Source organism: Pelobates fuscus, chromosome 6, assembly GCF_036172605.1.
Source record: "Pelobates fuscus isolate aPelFus1 chromosome 6, aPelFus1.pri, whole genome shotgun sequence".
Taxonomy (NCBI): Eukaryota; Metazoa; Chordata; class Amphibia; order Anura; family Pelobatidae; genus Pelobates; species Pelobates fuscus.
In genome coordinates this window covers 211,079,202-211,098,626 of record NC_086322.1, presented here as the reverse complement: position 1 = coordinate 211,098,626, position 19,425 = coordinate 211,079,202, and the positions used below count along the sequence as shown (strand labels likewise).

Below are 19,425 nucleotides of genomic sequence, written 5' to 3'. Positions count from 1 at the left end.
CCTCATGTCAGCCGGCGGGGGAGACCTAATGCGCATGCGTGGCAATGCCAAGCACACGCATTAGACCTCTCCATAGGAAAGCATTGAAAATGCTTTTCAATGCTTTCCTATGGGGATTTTAGCGACGCTGGAGGTCCTCACTTAGCATGAGGACGTCCAGCGACGCTATAGCACAGATCTGTGCTATGGACCAGGAAGTTCCCTCTAGTGGCTGTCTAGTAGACAGCCACGAGAGGATGAGTTAACCCTGCAAGGTAATTATTGCAATTTATGAAAACTGCAATAATTACAGCTGCAGGGTTAAGGGTAGTGGGAGTTGGCACCCAGACCACTCCAATGGGCAGAAGTGGTCTGGGTGCCTGAAGTGTCCCTTTAATAAAACTTTTTCTAGTAAAGTCTAGTTTCCCCAATTGTAAAGTGCTTCTAGATACAATCTGTGAAAATTCACAACTAATGTGGTTAAGAACAAAGTGCATACAAAAAACAAACTTATAAGATTCGGTTTGTCTAATAACAATTCTCTGTGTAGCTTAAAGTGCTTATAGTACAAACATAGTGTGGTTGTGTCACTTTAAATACATATTAAATCGTTTAAAGTTAAAACTGCTACCACAACTGTCAACTGCCCACCTGAGCAGAGGGCCACTCGGGTCATGGCCCAACGCACCACCCACACGTGTGGGAGTTATCTGGATTTATCCAGAGGCGCCTTATTCAACGACGCCCCATGGACCCACGAAATCTCCTGACTGGAAATGACCTGGATTTAGGGAGTGTCAGAATCTGTGGGCACATGGTGTTGGCCTGTGGAAAGGCCTGGGGCTGGAGGGGTGACTCCACATGGCGTTGCTACCCTGCTCACCTACACAAACTTTGCAAATCTTAATGCACCCTGCCAAGTAAGGGAATTGGCTGAGTCTTCCCTCACCTTAATGATGGCCTGCTTCTTCAACACCAAGCAACTACAGTTGCTGCAGCAGTCTATCCGGCTCTTGTTTTGTGGCTGCGGGCCTTTGGCTCAAGCGGCATTAAGGTGTATACGCTATGTTCAGCATGTCCGTTTTATTTTTATTTTATTAATGCACATGCTAAGGCCTATGCCATTGCTTTTTTTATTTTATCGTTTCTGCTACCTGATACATTCGAGTCTATATTACTCTGGTTACGTTATTTTATTAACATGAGTAGACCTCGGTTAAACGTAACTCAGATTATACTGTGCAGCACTCAGTTAGCATGTGTTATTGCATTATCTTCTAACCTATCCTCAACATGTCTAGATTGCATTCTTAACAATTTAGCATGCACCAATATATGCCAAGCCTAACTCCATTTACCTAAAAATGATATGTTCTTTGCCATGCCAGTTTACTTTGCCACTTATTCTTTATAACGTTCTTCTCATTAGACTTGCATGTACTGGTATTATTTGATCGATTGTTGTGTGCTGACCCCTCAGTAAAAAAATGTGATTGACAAAAAAGAAAAGGAGTGTGTGTGTGTGTGTGTGTGTGCTTTGCTGTAGAAATGGTCAGATCAAAAGAGGGGTAATAAAGAAGCAGGACTCTCTAAAAGAGTGTTTCAGCCTGGAATGTCATCTGCAAAATATGTAATGCACAGCACAAGAATGCTGAAGATTGTAAAGCCTATAATGTAAAAATGCAATGTGCTAATGGTTCACATGGTTTTGCAAATTACTGATGGCCAAATCCTTGTTTAATAATATACGCATGAGTTATTCAAATGGACCATCATGTTGCAGCATCCTGAAGAGTCAGCACCGATACACACATTACTGGGCACTATACGTAAATGTGCAGGCAGACTATAGAACAGTGGTTATATGTGTACTGTACCGAGGGTATTCATTATGTGGCAAAACATATGAGTGTGGAGTCAATTGGCAATGCAAGAAAGCAGCAATGAGTGTGGACTAATATGATTTACCTAACAACTGATTAACTTGCTGCTAAAACCTAGGGAAATGTACTTCCATATGTCTGGGAAAAGAACTGAAGAGTTGACTGTACTGGAACCTTTGGAAGCAGTATAACAAAGTGCTTGGAAAAGGCAGACAAAATAGTAATTATTTTGATAAATATAGCACAGCAACATGAATAAGCAACAGTCAGGTACATTATATGAAGCCATCTGGGGGCAATTGTAGAAAATGCAATGCTTACTTTGCATGGGTTAAAAGGAAAGGTTGCCAGAGCCATAGTACATTTCAAAAAGTCATAACATGGTGGGAAACCTTAATGGCTCAACAAGGGAATTTAGAATGACATCCAGTACCCAGGGCCGACTCTTATTTAAGTAATTGAAGACCATTTGAGACTCCAGCCACTAACATAACCACACAGCAGCTCACAACAGTTAGGAATTAAGGGGGCATGAGGTATACAGTAGAACCAACATGAAGGTTAGTCAATCAAGTTAAGAGGAATGTGTTTAAAGGTAACCTCTGTACATACTCTGATGTATAGACCAGGCAGGACGTACATGCTAATCTCGCACCCCCCCCCCCCCCCCCCCCATACCCTACCCAAGAAACACAGAGTAATAAAAAAAAAAACAAAAAAAAAAAACCTCATGACCAACAGACAATTAGCGGTACGACAGAGGGGACGTAACAGAACGCTGACCTACCAGGACGATAGCTACAAGGGTACGCAAATAGTATGTAGTTTAACTACGTTTATGCTAGGAAATGTACAGGAGGTCAATATGGTGAATGTACTGTTGAAAAAAGAAATAATGTGTTTCTTCCCCTTCCCCTTCTTCTTTCTGTAAGTTTGCACTTGAAAATAAAAATGGTCAAATTGGGGGAAAAAAAAAAAATAACACCTGTGAATGTGCTACATGGGATATCCCAGTCACTAAATTTATTATACAATCCATCTGTGGAGGGGTAGAAATCAAGGTATGGCTGCTCCAGTTTATTTTCCAGTCATCAGGGAGATTATGGGTTAATAAAATCCAGGACAAGAATGAGAGACACCTTATTGGTGCAGCCTCTTCATGGTTTGGGGAGGGCTGTGGGCATCCTACTAATAATCCTTGAATGGTAGTCTGAACAAAATTGTAGCCCTCCAGTTGTGGAACTAAATGTACGTGCCCCCTGCTGAGCTCTACAGGACTTATGGCTCAACTGCAACTAGACAGCTAGGCTGGTTACCCAGATCTACATGCTAGTAAATCAATCTAATCTTGCAGCTCTTATTGCTATAGCAAGGATTCCGGTCTTGCACAATGATTGTGAAGCTACACGCCTGAATAATGCTTGGCAGCATGTGTCTGAAAACATGTTCCATAATAAGTAGTACAAAACAGTATGTAGTTACAAATAAATGTTTTCAGCCCCACTCACCAATATAAAAAAACAAAACATCACCAGGGTGTTAACGAAATAGGTTATGGTTTTTTGTTTTTTTTTTGACACAACAGATAACATATAAAGATTTATTAAAGTATTTCATAGTTAAAGGCTTGTCCAGACAAACACAGGAATGAAATGTTTTGCGGTTATCCTTTAGTTGTCCGACTCTTTCTCCGGCTGCTGCGGGAGGAACTTCTGGAATTTGATGAACAAAGCTTCACTAGTGGCACTGGAAATAATGACTCTCTCCACAAAAGGACCTGACAAAAGAAAGAATGTATTTAATGTTAAGTTTAACATAAAACAAAAGCACCCAAGTATTTGACTAACTTAGCTCCCACAATCTGTTTCATGACATCCTTCAGAATCTGAATTTTCAGACCAACTGCTACAGTGCCAGTGCTTCCCTGGACTTATATGGCTGCAAGCACTCTCATTCGACGGCTTGTTAAAGATACAGTGTGGATACACAGAATAATTGCTGGGAAATTCCTTTAACAACACACCTAATTATTTCACTAATATATTTTGCACAAATTTTAGACTAGGTCACATAGAAGAGCCTGTGGTTCTCTTCCCAATACATAATGCATCGTAGCCCCGATATAATGGTTAAAGGGACACTCCAGGCACCCAGACCACTTCTGCTCATTGGAGTGGTCTGGGTGCCAACTCCCACTACTCCTAATCCTGTAAGTGTAATTATTGCAGTTTTTTATAAACTGAAATAATTACCTTGCAGGGTTAACTCCACCTCTAGTGGCTGTCTACTAGACTGCCACTAGAGGTCTCTTCCTGGCCCATAGCACAGGAAACCTGTGCTAGAGCGTCGCTGGACGTCCTCACGCTGTGTGAGGACCTCCAGCGTCGCTCAAATCCCCATAGTAAAGCATTGAAATTCGTTTTCAATGCTTTCCTATGGGGAGACCTAATGCGCATGCACGGAGTTGCCACGCATGCGCATTAGGTCTCCTCGGCCGGTGGGCGGGATCAGTCTCGCCCGCCGGCTGACTGAGCCAGTAGGAGGAGCAGTGGAGGAGACAGCGGCGAGGGACATCGCCGCTGCCTCAGGTAAGTGACTGAAGGGGTTTTCACCCCTTCAGTAACTGGGGATTGGTGGGTGGGAGGGAGAGGGACCCTCCAGTGCCAGGAAAACGGATTGTTTTCCTGGCACTGGAGTTTCCCTTTAAGCTACCTTGTAGTAAAAAAAAGTGTGAGCATACTAGCATGATTTATTATTAGGAGTATTCACTAAAGTGAGAATTGCCTAGCATCCAAAGTGAACTTCAAATTTCAGGCCAAAATAGCCAAAGTGGATAAATTGGCCAGGTCAGCTATGCTTCCAGATCAGATACTTTGGCCTTATAAAGTGCAATGGGTAACTGTAACCAAGACAGACCTTATAATGAATTACCAGATAAACACAAGGAAAGAAGAAAATAACTATACACAAACTACCGTACTTTTTTTGTATTAAAAGCATTACACACACTACAGTATTGTGTTTTTGTATTAATAGAGATGGTTTTACTCCCGCTTTTGTAAAAATGCTTGTTCTTATGAAACTTTAAGATCAACAAACCACAAATCACCAAAGAAAAGTGATGTCCAGTATGTTTATACTAACCATAACTGAGTGGCTTGTGCGTGCAGGCATCCTTTATAAGGGCATCAAGATTGGCAGCTATATGTTCACAGGGCATTTCCAGCTGAAAGATACACAAAACCAAAGTCAATTTTAGTAGGTTATCACTTTCAGAAGGTAAAGTTTTTGATTAAAAATAAATAAATTAAATACAGATATTGGAGTTATATAAAAAACAAAAAAAAAATAAACATAAATCCAATCTTCTTTAATTGCACATACCAGACTTTCAAAGCCCTTGGATAAGAATCAAATTTAATAAATTCATTTTAAATTAAAATTTCATGTTGTCCCTATCGCTACTATACATAAAAGCAGTCTTTGGCCTTGCAGCATTTTGCAAAGAGGATGCTTAAACATTCATCTGTTTCAGTGAAGCACATTAATAGCATCTCCTAAATATATATAATTTTTTAACTTAAGTGCACTCATTAAAATTCAATAATTGACAGCACAAACATTTCTTCTAAAAGATAGTAGATTCAGAACATTTGGAGGGTCAAAATGATAAAGAGGGCAGGTCACATTGTCCTGGTTGGCTTAACATTATTAACAAATAAGATACTGAGTCCTGGAATATGAGTAATTATATTCAAATGTGTTTTAACTCAAGTATGAAATGTCCTTCTAACCTGCCCCCCATGCACCCCTTGTGCAGATTGTTGCCATCTGCCTTTGAACTGATTTGAACTGTCAGTGCATAGGTGTTCATTTCAACAGCAGAAGGAAAGGGGCTATGCTTAGTTTTTTTTGTCAAACCTATCTAAAACGACTGGACAAAAAAGAGAAGGGATTCAGACACAATACTTTAAAATAGATGAATGCATTAGTCCGAACGTAACTATTTTTAGGGGAGTTATAGGACAAATACTGCAAAGAGTGAATTAAGGTTGTAAAGCTAAACCTTTGCTATAATCTCGGCAGACCAGGTTTTGCACTCACATAAGTCATTAACTATAAGCATTTTGACACCTTTGATTTCACTATTTGATCACCAATGTCTGCCAACTCTGCTGATTATGTTTAATCGTCTGTTCATTTTCATGGTGAATTTCACAGAGCCGGTGTGTTCCACTACTGTAAAGACCACATTTTTATTTTGAAGCTACTCTCTGAATACAGCAATACCAGTCATGTAGACCTATATTAGATTTGAGAAGTTGTAGGGTCCAATCACAGACATGCCAATTTCAGTTTTCACCAACTGACTTACTGGGCCCATGTCAATTCAGGACAGAATACCCCTACTGTATTAAATCCACATCAAGACTTACTATTTGTAAAAGAAGACATATTGGTTTATTCAATATGGGGCATATCTAGTCTTTTAAATCATCTGTATCATGGGGAAACAGCAAGAATATTTGCAGGTAAAAAAAAAAAAGAGATTAGTGGTTATGTTTTATGATGATCGTTCATACATTAAATGTAAATCTAAACAGCAGGTAGTCTTCCTTGGAGAGAAAAACAAGTAACAATTACAGAGTAGTTGTCTGACTCTAGCAGCAACCTTTCCAAACTGCATACATCTCCATGCTTCCATGTTTAATTGTGGAGGTACAGTGGAGTTACTGCCAACTTTAAGACTTTTTTAATACAATTAATGACTTGGCAGTAAAACATTGATCAATTTGTGTTTTTTGTGATTTGGTGGTGGATAATTCCATAGAAAACAAATACAGCAACAGGTTATATTAGTGCAAATACAAAATACATGTCATTTTGGTGGTGGTACATGTCAACTGTGACGGATGATTAAGGGAATAGAAGAATAGATTAGGGTATAATCAACAGCCATTTGCTATTATGGTGGAAACAGAAAAGCTCTAAGTCTTAGAGAACATTTTCTTTGCAGCATAATTGGCCTTTTAAAATAATATAGCTTAATGTAACATAGAACTCACTATCCTAGTGGCACTTATTGCACACATAATTAACCCTACTTGCTATTTTCAATTCTTTATTTAAGAGAGCATGTAGAAAACACACAAAAAGAGCAAAAATTACAATGTACATTCATTCAGTTTTAACAAAGAAATCAGTACAATACTTTAACAAGATGTTCAACATATCCCGTCGACCCCAGCCCCAGCCTAAAATGTTTTAACTGTAACAGCAACCTTCTCAAAGGTCGCATAAACTGCTCCAAAGACAGGGAAAACAGAGAGAAAACACAAGGCAAGGAAAGAAAGAAAGGTGAGGGGGAAAAAAGGGTGCGAGGAGGATTAGGGGGAAAAAAGGAATTCTTGCCGGTGCAGGGGATATCTCCATCTGTAAATTCAAGGCATACAGGGGGGGTTATGTTATTTACATCCTCTCTATATGTTTACCAAAGGTGCCAAACTTAGTAAAACTTTGTTTTAGGGTAAGGTGGGGTATTTCAGACCCGAGCTGTGAGCTTGTTCATTAAGTAATTGTCTTTTGTTTTCATTACTATTCTATTGTTCTCTGGAATGTCAGCCCCTAACCAAATTTGAGCCAATGCCCTTCAAGCAGCAAGGGTAATTTTTTTAAATAGTGTTTGATTGTGTGACGTGAGCACTTCACTGGGTTTTGCCATTTGAAAGGACTATGAGTCTAGTTCAAAAGGTCTATGGAAAATGGATGTATTACACGCATCCAATATTGTTGGACCTTGGGACAGTTCCACCACGTGCCTGATTGCCCACACATTCTCCAGCATAGATACAAATTGGGGTTTTTCACTAGTTTTTTTCCACATTTTCACTGGGTTAGTGTACCATCTGTATACTGTCTTATGATTTTGCTCTTCATGTTGTGTATGCAGATAGATGATTTTGAGGCTTCCAAGTCACTGCCCTCTAATGTTTGTTTCAAGTTTGCCTCCCATTGTTCTGTGTATTTCAGTCTGCCTCATTCCTCAGAGAAGTTGCAAATATGAGCACACTCAAAAAGATAAAGAGGTTGTTTGCAGCTCCATTAACTGTATCTACTTGGGCAAAATGCCATAATTGTATATGTTGGGAAAAATCCCCTGTTAATGGTGAAACCTGCCAGGTCAGCAAATGTTATAAATGTATTATTGTTAAATACATATACCCTTAAAGCCCTTCAATCGCAAGCTCAGAAAAAAAAGCTTTATTCCTTAGGTATGTGGTAAGAGGGGATGGGGCAGTGATCTGTGAATATTTTGTAGAAAGTCAATCCTATAATGGATGGAATTAAGAATGGCCAGGCTTGGAGTTCTTTTGAGGGGTATGTCCAATTTGGGCATTTAAATCCAAAATCGAGGCACGCACAATCCCATAAATAATGATTCAAGATCTACCTACCTGTATGTATCGGGGGAGAGTACCAAGTAGATATCTGAGCTAATTGAGCAGCTAAGTAGTAAAAATACAAATGTGATTTGGTAGATCCAACCCCCCTCTCTGTTTGAAATGATATAGTAAATTCCTGGCAATTCTGTGGCGTTTGCATTGCCAAATAAAGTAATTGATTGCTATTTGCAAATTTGCCAAGTCGTTTTTGCTCACTAATATTGTGATTGCTTGGAAAGGATTCTGGACAGTACATTTATTTTTATAGAATTTATCCTACCAATCCAAAAAAAATAGTTTTTTCTATCCACTTTTCAAGGTCACCGATAAGTGTCCTAATTAAAGGGACACTCCAGGCACCCAGACCACTTCTGCCCATTGGAGTGGTCTGGGTGCCAACTCCCACTACTCCTAATCCTGTAAGTGTAATTATTGCAGTTTTTTATAAACTGCAATAATTACCTTGCAGGGTTAACTCCACCTCTAGTGGCTGTCTACTAGACTGCCACTAGAGGTCTCTTCCTGGCCCATAGCACAGGAAACCTGTGCTAGAGCGTCGCTGGACGTCCTCACGCTGTGTGAGGACCTCCAGCGTCACTCAAATCCCCATAGGAAAGCATTGAAATTCGTTTTCAATGCTTTCCTATGGGGAGACCTAATGCGCTTTGCCGCACATGCGCATTAGGTCTCCCCGGCCGGTGGGCGGGATCAGTCTCGCCCACCGACCGACGTAGGCAGAAGGTGGAGCGGCGGGGGAGGAGCAGGCAGCGACGTGGGACATGTCGCTGCCTCAGGTAAGTCACTGAAGGGGTTTTCACCCCTTCAGTAACCGGGGATTGGGGGGTGGGAGGGAGAGGGAACCTTCAGTGCCAGGAAAACGGATCGTTTTCCTGGCACTGGAGTTTCCCTTTAATTAATAGGATCAGCACTCAGGACAATTACCAGATATTTAATAGTGCTTTGTGTCATTCTTAAGTTGTAGGTGGAGCTCACCAACACTGCACCAGCAGCCAACATGTAAAAAGGCTATGAATTTTTTCCAAATGTATTTTATAACCTGAAATATAACTAAAGTTATTTAAAAGATCACTTCAATGGGCTATTGATGCACCCAGATTTGTGAGGATAACTAAAATGTCATCTTCGTAAGCGGAAACTTTGAATTCCGTGTTGGCTATCTTGATACCAGTAATGTCTGGGTGAGATTGTATATTGCAGGTTTCCCCAAACTCCGGCCCTCCAGATGTTGCTTAACTACAACTCCTATGATTCTCAGCCTATTTATTTCATAGAATCATGGGAGTTGTAGTTCAGCAACATATAGAGGGCCGGAGTTTGAGGAAGCCTGGTATATTGTGTAGTAGGGGCTCCAGAGTAAGCACAAAAAGCAGAGGTGATAGGGGTACCCCTGCCTTGTCCCATTGCTTAAGGAGAGCAGCTCTAATCTAGTACCAGGCACTATAGTCTGGGCTGTGTTGCATATATGGCTCAAACAGCGGTAATACAATTCTTGGTAAGTTAAGTGCTCCAGTACCAGGAATAGATAAGGCCAAAGTACTCTGTTGAACGCCTTCTCTGTGTCAAGAGAAAGAACCAGAAAAGGCATTCCACTGGCAACCGACTACCAACCAGATCTACTCCCTTCTCGTATTCTCATACAATTGCCGGTCGGGGGTGAACCCAACCTGAACCGGGTGGATAGCAGCTGTCAAAAAGGGGCCCAGCAGAACAGCCAAAAATGTTACAAATAGTTTTATATCAAACTTTATGGGGGATATCTGTCAATAATTGGAAGCTAGATACCAACTCTATCTAGTTTAGGAATAAACACAGTAAGCGCTAATGTTGTTCTCTCCAGGGATCTGTGAGGCCTGATCTTTGAATAAATCTATCTAAAAGTAGGTGGTTAGGCCAACCTCTAGTAGGGAAGATTACCAGCTGCCGGATGACCTGCAGAAGCCCATAAGTGCTGCATAACATGTGTATTAGAAAAATGACAAAGATAAAAAACTATCCCAGGGAACAAAACAAACATAACAGTTGTAAATGTCACATCATGAACATAAGAAAATTTGCAATTGTGCAAATCCCTGTGTGATCCAAACTCGGTAAAACATACCTATAAAGATAGTAGTTATTAGAAGACTATAATCCTATTCAGAGCCAATAATATATTTGTATGTATCGTTTGCTTAAAAAAAAATAATATTGGAATCAATATTGGAAATGTCAAACTACTATAGGCATATATAAAGATTATGAGTTGTGCCCACAAATATCTGAACAATAATTAGATACCGGTTAGCCAATATTTAACTGTGAGATGTTAATAGGGAATGTTTATTCCCTCCGTCTTGGATTTGTAGGTCCGCAACTCTACATATGAAAAAGGGGAAGCCCTTCTAGCTCTCATGATGGCTTGCTTTGTATGGAAGAAGTGAAACTTTATGACATCTCTGGGGGGGCAATTTTTGCTCCGCGAGCCCACAGAGCACAGACCATAGTTGGTCTGGCAGGTAGACTATTGGGCATACCATCAAAGAGAAGGTTTTAATTTGGGCTATATTAAATTATTTAACTACAATCACATTGTAACTGTTGATAAAGCATCCGGTTCAGAACGCATTCAGTTTCATTAGGAGTGTGATATGTCTCTCCCCCCATGCATATTTTGTTAAATCTTACTTCATATTTGCCAATGTTGCTGCATGTTTTTATTCACATAGATAACAAATAAAGATCTACATAAAATTACTCCTTTTTGGAAGAGGCGTGCAACATTTAGTTAGATTGTTCTTTTTAGCATACCTCAAGAACTGTTAACATAAACACCTGAAAGGCACATATTCAAATCCCTCTTCGTGAATGTGCAAAGCCCTTCCACAGTACTTTTACAACAGTTTTAATACATTTAAATAAAGTATTAAAAAAATAATCTGCATAGCACAGCCAATCCCTGATCTTTTAAAAATTGGCATAGAAGGCTAATAGTGCCTATCTGGACACATGCGATCATGCTTAATAAATTCTAAATCAAAGCTTTGGAGATACAGACCATGTTCAAAATAGCTTTGCCACAGCCTCTTCATTGATTTCAAATAACAACAATGTACTAATGTTTTTCCAAGTGTACATAAGTAGCATGGAAAAAGAGCTTCTCCTTAGAGGCACTTGCACAGGATAAATGTACAACTCTTTTTTTTTTTATGAACACCTCTTTCTCTTATTAATAGACAGTCGACAAAGGGAGGGGTGCCATGGTGCAAGTGCTTTTTTTACAACTTCTGCAAAAGACTTCATCTGAGTCAGGATGTGTTTTGCAAAGTCCAATTAACGGTCACACTGGGTGCCAGGAGTGTTCATTTATGAACCACAGCACAATACACATTGAGCATCAATAGCTTTGTCTTGTTGTTGAATCGTGAGTGATGAAAGTGTAAAGAAATATTTTCATATAAGGATAAGAATGCAGAAAGGTCCAGTTGTGCCTTTCTTTTATAACCGTGGGGGGGAGGGGGGATTATTTTTTTTTTTTAAGGCAATAGAACAGTAGAAATATTGTATTATCAATCATCTCCTATAGGAACAACCATGTTTTCCAGTAAACAATGCTGTAAACATTGCCTATTAATCCTATGAACAGATCAGCATTACAGCCATTTGCTGAGAGTGTGCGATCATAAAAATATGGTCAGGAAACAGCTGCCACAATCATATGTAGGGATATTGTTATTTTCAGGAAGTGGGCACTATGACAGAGGAAAGGGAGAGTATTTCTTGTACTTACCGTAGCTATTTTGGTCTTTATTAAGCATTCATTTTCTACTAGATACTCGTGGCATGTTCTAAACAGCTGAAGCATTTTGGGAATGTCACGGCCAACTGATCCTATAATACAAATAATAGATGAAACGAAACTATTAAAAAGGTGAACATAAATGTGTGCTTAAGGTGAGATGCAGGATTTGGTTTCGGTATTAGCAGGAAATCCCTACTTTGTCTTATGGTATTTTCTTTTTGACTGTTGTGGAATTGTAAAGAAATCCCAGGACAGTCTATAAGTACTTTTCATATAAGATTCTATCTTTATGAAAAACTCAAAAGTGTCAGTGCCACTTCAAAGCATTTGGTGCTTACTCTTCATCCATTCCACTAAACCCGTGGTGAGAAAACTTATTTTGACAAATGTATAAAAAGAGACTCAAGCACAATAAGGGCACAATAATGACCCAAGAGAAAGAGGAAACAAAAAGTTATAAAGAAAGAAGAAATGGAGAATAGGATGCACTGAGCCCCACAATTTAAAAAGAGTCACTGGACATTTATCAAAAATGTGGATATCAGTGTATTCTAGCCGTAAGGTCATGGCAGCTTAAAATCTCTCAAGTGGGTTACTCACAGAAAGAGGATATGCATAGGTGAAAAACCATCCCCTAGGGAATGTAAATCACCCATTAGATTCCCACACTGAAGTTAGGAATGGGTACCAAAGTCACCATATAATTCAACTAAATGTTTATTCAAGTATAGCGTCCAGAAAGTGCACTTTCCGGACGATATTAGACAAAAACAAAGAGTGGAATAGCACTAAGTCAGAGGAAAGGGAGGCAGCACACCTAAATGGGTTACTCTCTCCTACGAACCCAAAAAGGACAAACAACAATACAAGCCATTAGGGTGCGCCAGGGGGTTAGGAGTGAATTAATAATCAATTATGCAAATTATGTAAAACTGATAATACGTGCTTAATAGAATGATATATGCTTAAAAGCAAACAAGCCAAAGGGAAAAAAGTCCAAAATTAGGTATAGAGGTATATGTAAGTCTATAAGGGTTTGCCTTTATCTCCAGGTGAGATTGTCTTCCAGGTAGTTGGAGTCCAGGGACATAAAAGACAAAAGAAGAATTTTAATAGTGTAATATGTTTAAAATGTATTAAAAGTCTAGGCAAAAGGAAATCCAAATGGCCTACTCACATGGGATAGAGCTTAAAACCAGCTCTAGTGTGAAGCGCTTGCAGTGGTATTATTCCCCCACTTCAGGGATATGGTGGAAGGTATAACCCAGTACGTATCTTGTAAGCAGAATATGTAGTAATACAAACAAAGGTACAACGGATAGTGCTCTCTGTATAATATATATATATCCAGGAGAAGAAATAAATGAATAATACTCACATTCACCTGAGCAGATAACCTGCTCAGTGTAATCAGCGTAGGTGGTATAATCGTAGGTGGTATAATTATTTGTGAGGTCCTCACTCTTATTGTTAATTGTTGCAGGGTGCGATCTTCTGGGTTGTAATAGATCTTATCCAAGAGACCACCACATTTCCCCCCAGTTACAGGTTTCCAAAGGTAAAAATTCCTTTAGCTGCTGCTGAAGGCCACAAGCAAAACAGAACTAGCATTTACTTCTTAAGTTAGGGTGCAGGAATCTGCTTAGGAACAGTCCAGAGATCTGCAGTAGAAAATTTTTCTGGCTTTCTTCTCCAGCTAGGATTCTTCCACAAACACCTAGCTCCAAGTCCCAGCTGTTTCTCTCTCCGGCTAGCGAACGGCTCTATACCTCCTTTTGGACTTTTTCCCTTTGGCTTGTTTGCTTTTAAGCATATATCATTCTATTAAGCACGTATTATCAGTTTTACTTAATTTGCATAATTGATTATTAATTCACTCCTAACCCCCTGGCGCACCCTATTGTCTTGTATTTATGTTTTTCCGTACGATATGTCTGAATAAACACTACAATTTTTTCTAGATGTTGTTATGTTTAAAACAAAATCAAACCTGTAAATATATTTAGTTCCCTGGGTTCTAAATATTATGAATTTAATTGTTGTAGACTAAAGACTTACAATAGACCAGAACAAAAAGAGTCTCAAGGGTAGGCAAAACCCAAAGTATCGTTATACACACTTATAGGCACACGGCTAATACCAAATTTACTTCATTTTAATTAAGTGGTTTTTGGGCAAAGACACTGTTTAAATTTTGCAATTCACACATGCAGCCACTAGGTACTTCCTAAATCGATTCATATTTTATTTTTTTAATATAGAAAAATATTGAGAAAATCTATGCTGACGCAATGTTCATCCAAGGCTTTTCTTGCAAGGATCTGATTGGACAAACGTCAAACTTAATGAATTCACCAGAGGAGGATAAGACTACACTGGGAAGTTTGTATGTGCACTGGAATAATAAGGTACGTTTAAAAGCTTGTTTATGGTCTAAAAAAAATAAAATTACAACAGGGGGTTCACTAATCTAATGAAAGGAATGAACACATCTAAAAAAAAAAATGTTTTTAAAAAATACTTTCTAAAATTCTTTTAAAATCAGAGTTTCCTTTAAGCGGAGCGACATACCTCTTTTGCTCTTTGGAAATTTTTTCCTAAGTTTGTTTTTCAGAGGATTCAGTTTAGGGATGATGTCTGGTGTTGCTACATAGAAATCAGCTTGTATTTCATCATTCAGAACCTGCATTGGCAAAGTAGAGAGCTCAGTGTGTGGAATGTCAGTTACTGAAAGATAATTTCACATAAAGTAGAAGGATGCAACACTAGGACATAGAAACCCAAAATAAATGCAGATCGAGGAAAAATTCGACCTTCACAACTATTGTGATGCCTAAAGACTGCATCTTCTGAGATGAGGATACCCAGCAGTAATGTCTACTAACCATGCAGGGTGGAGAGAAGGTATCGGCTTTACAAAACTCAGGGGGATGACAAGGATTTAATCATCCAGGTCGTGGACACTGCCTTGGTAGAATGCTTTTTCTGTAACTACTGAGTTTAATTGCCTTCGGCATTGTGAGCTGTAGTAATAGCTCAATGGAACACTTTGAAATGGTTGATTTATATGTGACCAAAACTTTCTAATGACTCTGAAAAGTAATTGATTGGCCAATGTTCCTAAAGGATGCTGTGGCTACGTTATAATGGAGTACAGTTCTTCTCATACCTAGGCAGCTTCATTGTTATCTAGATCGGATTTAAAAAAAAAAAAAAGGCAGGAAGAAACATGTTCGGGTTAAAATTTGCATCTTTCACCTTTGGCAGAAAAGATAGAGGTTTTAAATTCAAGGACTCAAAAAACAAATACAAAACAACTGTGTTCTTGCAATTCATCAGTTGTTTTGCAGAAGTAACCAGTATTAGGAAAATTGTGTTCAGAGTTATAACTGTCTGCAATTTGGCTTGGAAGAGGCTCAAAAGATTCTACACACATTCCAGAAAGCACTAAATTAAGGTTCTATTGCTACAGATCTTCTGTTCCATTGTCCTTTCTGGCTTTTCTTGTGGAAGGGCTTTTTAAGCTATTATCCATCTGTTTTAACAGTTTACCCAAGATACTGGCTGCCAAACAATTTGCTTTGTCTGAAGGGTAAAGCTCTTAACATTTCTGATCTTTTGCAACAGTAGCTCCGGCAGTCAATTTACTTTGAAGATTGAAATAATAATTATTATTATTAATTGTTTAAAGTATAAATACCCAGCAATGGAAATATGGGTCTTATTTGTTTTATATGTTTTCTTTAGAGGTATATGAAATCTTGGCTTGCAATAGCTGCTGATCATGTGTCTGCAGCTTCGAAAAGCCCAGACTTTCTGCTTGTACGCAGATTAATCTCCTATTGGTAGTGTGGTTTTATATCCCAGCTACCTACTTTGTTCCATTTTACCTCATGTACAGCAAACAGGACCTTAAAACATTTCAAAATGATATGTCTTCCTGCTATTCCCATTCTATGAATAAAGCTTGCAGAAAATTAGAATGAATAGAGAATGCTTTCACTTTCTTCCTGTAAAGAAGAATCCTCTCGATGTGCCATTGTGTTGAAACCTCCTTTCCATAGTCCGGTTTGGCTATTTTGACCTTACATTTGAAATTCACTTTGAATTCCCACTTTTGTAAATAATCCTCTTTGTATTGGCTATAATATTTTTTTAGGTAAGACTTCCACCTCTGCTAGCTGTGCAATAGCCATGGTCAATGGCTACACGGCAAAATAAGGAACACATATGCCCCAGAGCATGCACTTTAATGTGTTGCCTTCAGAATTAGAGTGCAATTGCTAGTTTAAAGGCATATCAGGAAGTAGCTTAAAATGTGGCAAGCTTTTAAAATGTTTTTGTTCTGTCCATATTCAGAATGAAAAAGAATACCATCCAGTAACGAGTACTGCCACTAGAATATGGGGACAGTTTTGTCGAAATCCATTAAAATGTACAAATTTGTAATGTAATGTAAACCTACAGACATTTAAACTTACAAATCTTTGCTATTTAATACTGCTATTTGGAAAGTGCGAAATCCTAGTACAACAATAAGACCCAAATACTGTGCTTCTACGACCTATTCTGTAGTATATAACAAAAACACAGTATGTAGAGCTCTGTTAACTAAAATGCATACGGTGGGAGTATTCAAGTTTCAATATTATAGTTAAAGTGGTAATAACAGAGAGCAGAGGTAAAACCTGTGTGTTCGTTTAACATGCACAATCTTCTTCTCTTTCATTCGCAAGCCATTATATGCCTTTTCCATTCACAGCAAATAACTGCTAGTAAGAAATATTAGCTTGTTTTTCCTCCATCGATCTTCCTTAAAGGAACACTATAGTCACCTAAATTACTTTAGCTAAATAAAGCAGTTTTAGTGTATAGATCATTCCCCTGCAATTTCACTGCTCAATTCTCTGTCATTTAGGAGTTAAATCACTTTGTTTCTGTTTATGCAGCCATAGCCACACCTCCCCTGGCTATGACAGATTTCACTTTCAAACAGATGTAATTTACCTTAAATAATTGTATCTCAATCTCTAAATCGAACTTTAATCACATACAGGAGGCTCTTGCAGGGTCTAGCAAGCTATTAATATAGCAGGGGATAAGAAAATCTTAATTAAACAGAACTTGCAATAAAGAAAGCCTAAATAGGGCTCTCTTTACAGGAAGTGTTTATGGAAGGCTGTGCAAGTCACATGCAGGGAGGTGTGACTAGGGTTCATAAACAAAGGGATTTAACTCCTAAATGGCAGAGGATTGAGCAGTGAGGCTGCAGGGGCATGTTCTATACATCAAAACTGCTTCATTAAGCTAAAGTTTTTAGGTGACTATAGTGTCCCTTTAAGCCTCCTGCCTCTTGAAAGGAAACTATAGTGTAAATGTTACCATTTATTTTTGCAGTCTTGGTAAAAAGAAAGTACATATCAGGACATAATAATCATCTGCTCCTTAGCACATCCCCCACAGCCTCAAATGAACAACAAATGACATATTACCACTGTGTCATGATTTAACAAAAATGAAGTCAAAATGGAGAAGCCATGTGTGAAAAATGAAGTACACCTTATGATTGAATAGCTTGTAGAGCCACCTTAACAGTAAAAACGTGTAGTCGCTTTCTGAATGACTTTATCAGTCTCTCACATCGTTGTGGAGGAATTTTGGCCCACTCCCTTAAAACGTTGCTTCAGTTAATTGGGGTTTGCTGCCATTTGTTTATGCACAGCTCTCTTAAGTTCCCGCCACAGCATTTCAACCGAGTTGAGGTCTGGACTTTGACTGGACCATTGCAACACCTTGATTCTTTTCAGCCATTCTGTTGTAGACTTGCTGGTGTGCTTGGGATCCTTGTCCTGTTGCATGACCCAATTCCGCCCAAGCTTTAGCTGTCGGACAGATGGCCTCACATTTGACTCTAGAATACTTTGGTATACAGAGGAGTTCATCAGCAACTCAGGTCCTGTGGCTGCAAAACAAGGCCAAACCATCACTCCTCCACCACTGTGCTTGACAGTTGGTATGAGATGTTTGTGCTGATAACCAAACGTGGTGCTGTGCATTATGGCCAAACATCTCCACTTTGGTCTCTTCTGTCCAAAGAACATTGTTGCAGAAGTCTTGTGGTTTGTTCAGATGCAACTTTGCAAACGTAAGCCTGCTGCCATGTTATTTTTAAAGAGGCTTTCTCCGGACAACCCTTCCAAACAAACCATACATGTTCAGCCTTTTTCTAATTGTACTGTCATGAACAACATTTAACATGCTAACTGAGGCTTGTAAAGTCTGATATGTAACTCTTGGATTTTTTGCAATTTCTCTGAGCATTCTACAGTCTGACCTTGGTATGAGATTACTAAGACGTCCACTCCTGGGAATATTGGCAGCGGTCTTGCATGTTTTCCACTTCTGAATAATCTTTCTCACTGTACAAGGATGGACTTTAAATTGTTTAGAAATGGCCTTATAACCCTTCCCAGTTTGATGGACAGCAACAATTGCTTCTCTAAGATCATTGCTGATGTCTTTCCTCCTTGGCATTGTGTTAACACACACACCTAAATGCTCCAGGCCAGCAAACTGCTAAAACTTTGACTTATAGAGGAGGTCACACTTCCTGGTGATCAATTAACACCTGCTAATTCCTATGGAAGCAGTAAGGGTGCATTTTGTTTTTCACACGTCACATTTCATATGTTGTGTTGTTGTTCATCTTAAGGTTGTATTTACCAAATTTTAATACCTGCTTAGGAACAGATGATTATTATGTCCTGATTTGTAAAACCATAGAATTCAAAGACAACATACTTTATTTTTCCAATGACTGTATATAGTCTTATACAAATAATGTATATATATAAAAAAAAGTTGCTCATCTTAAAGTTTTCCCTCGCTGCTCTGTTCAGATCCATCCCCTATAAAGAAGATACCTATATCCAATAGACCCCTGCATAGGCTGTACGTAGCTAATCCCAAACAGCAGTACCATTCAACATATAGGATGAGTGAAATTGCTCTGTTAACAGTTGGAAGCAATATTGTGGCTGTTATATGTTTATACATAGCCTGGTATAGCAGAGGTATACTTATAGTACTTAGAATAACTCTTTATGTGAAATTAGCCAGGGGACAGCAAACGGTCTGGTTGAGATGATCAGAGTGGCAGATTACCCTATCTACTCTCTTAATAATAGTCCCCTACCACCACAACCTGTCTAGACTTCCTTACCCTCTCATCTCCACCCATAATAAAGGGGCCGTTCCCACAGCTATTAGAAGGAACAGCTTCCTGCAGTACAGCTACTCCGGAGCTGATGCTCCCAACACC

At 39.0% G+C, this 19,425-nt stretch overlaps 1 protein-coding gene across 1 annotated transcript in view; it reads right to left on the bottom strand.

Annotated features, from left to right (window-relative positions):
* Nucleotides 1-3,448: 3,448 nt before the first annotated feature.
* Nucleotides 3,449-19,425, bottom strand: part of MRPL1 (mitochondrial ribosomal protein L1) — a 36,716-nt gene continuing 20,739 nt past the window's right edge. The window contains exons 6-9 of the mRNA XM_063425327.1: nt 14,676-14,787; nt 12,093-12,193; nt 5,007-5,088; nt 3,449-3,639 (exon numbers count right to left, since the gene is read on the bottom strand). Coding sequence (XP_063281397.1) covers nt 3,533-3,639; nt 5,007-5,088; nt 12,093-12,193; nt 14,676-14,787 — 402 coding nt within the window. The 3' untranslated portion in view covers nt 3,449-3,532. The remainder of the gene's footprint in view (nt 3,640-5,006; nt 5,089-12,092; nt 12,194-14,675; nt 14,788-19,425) is intronic.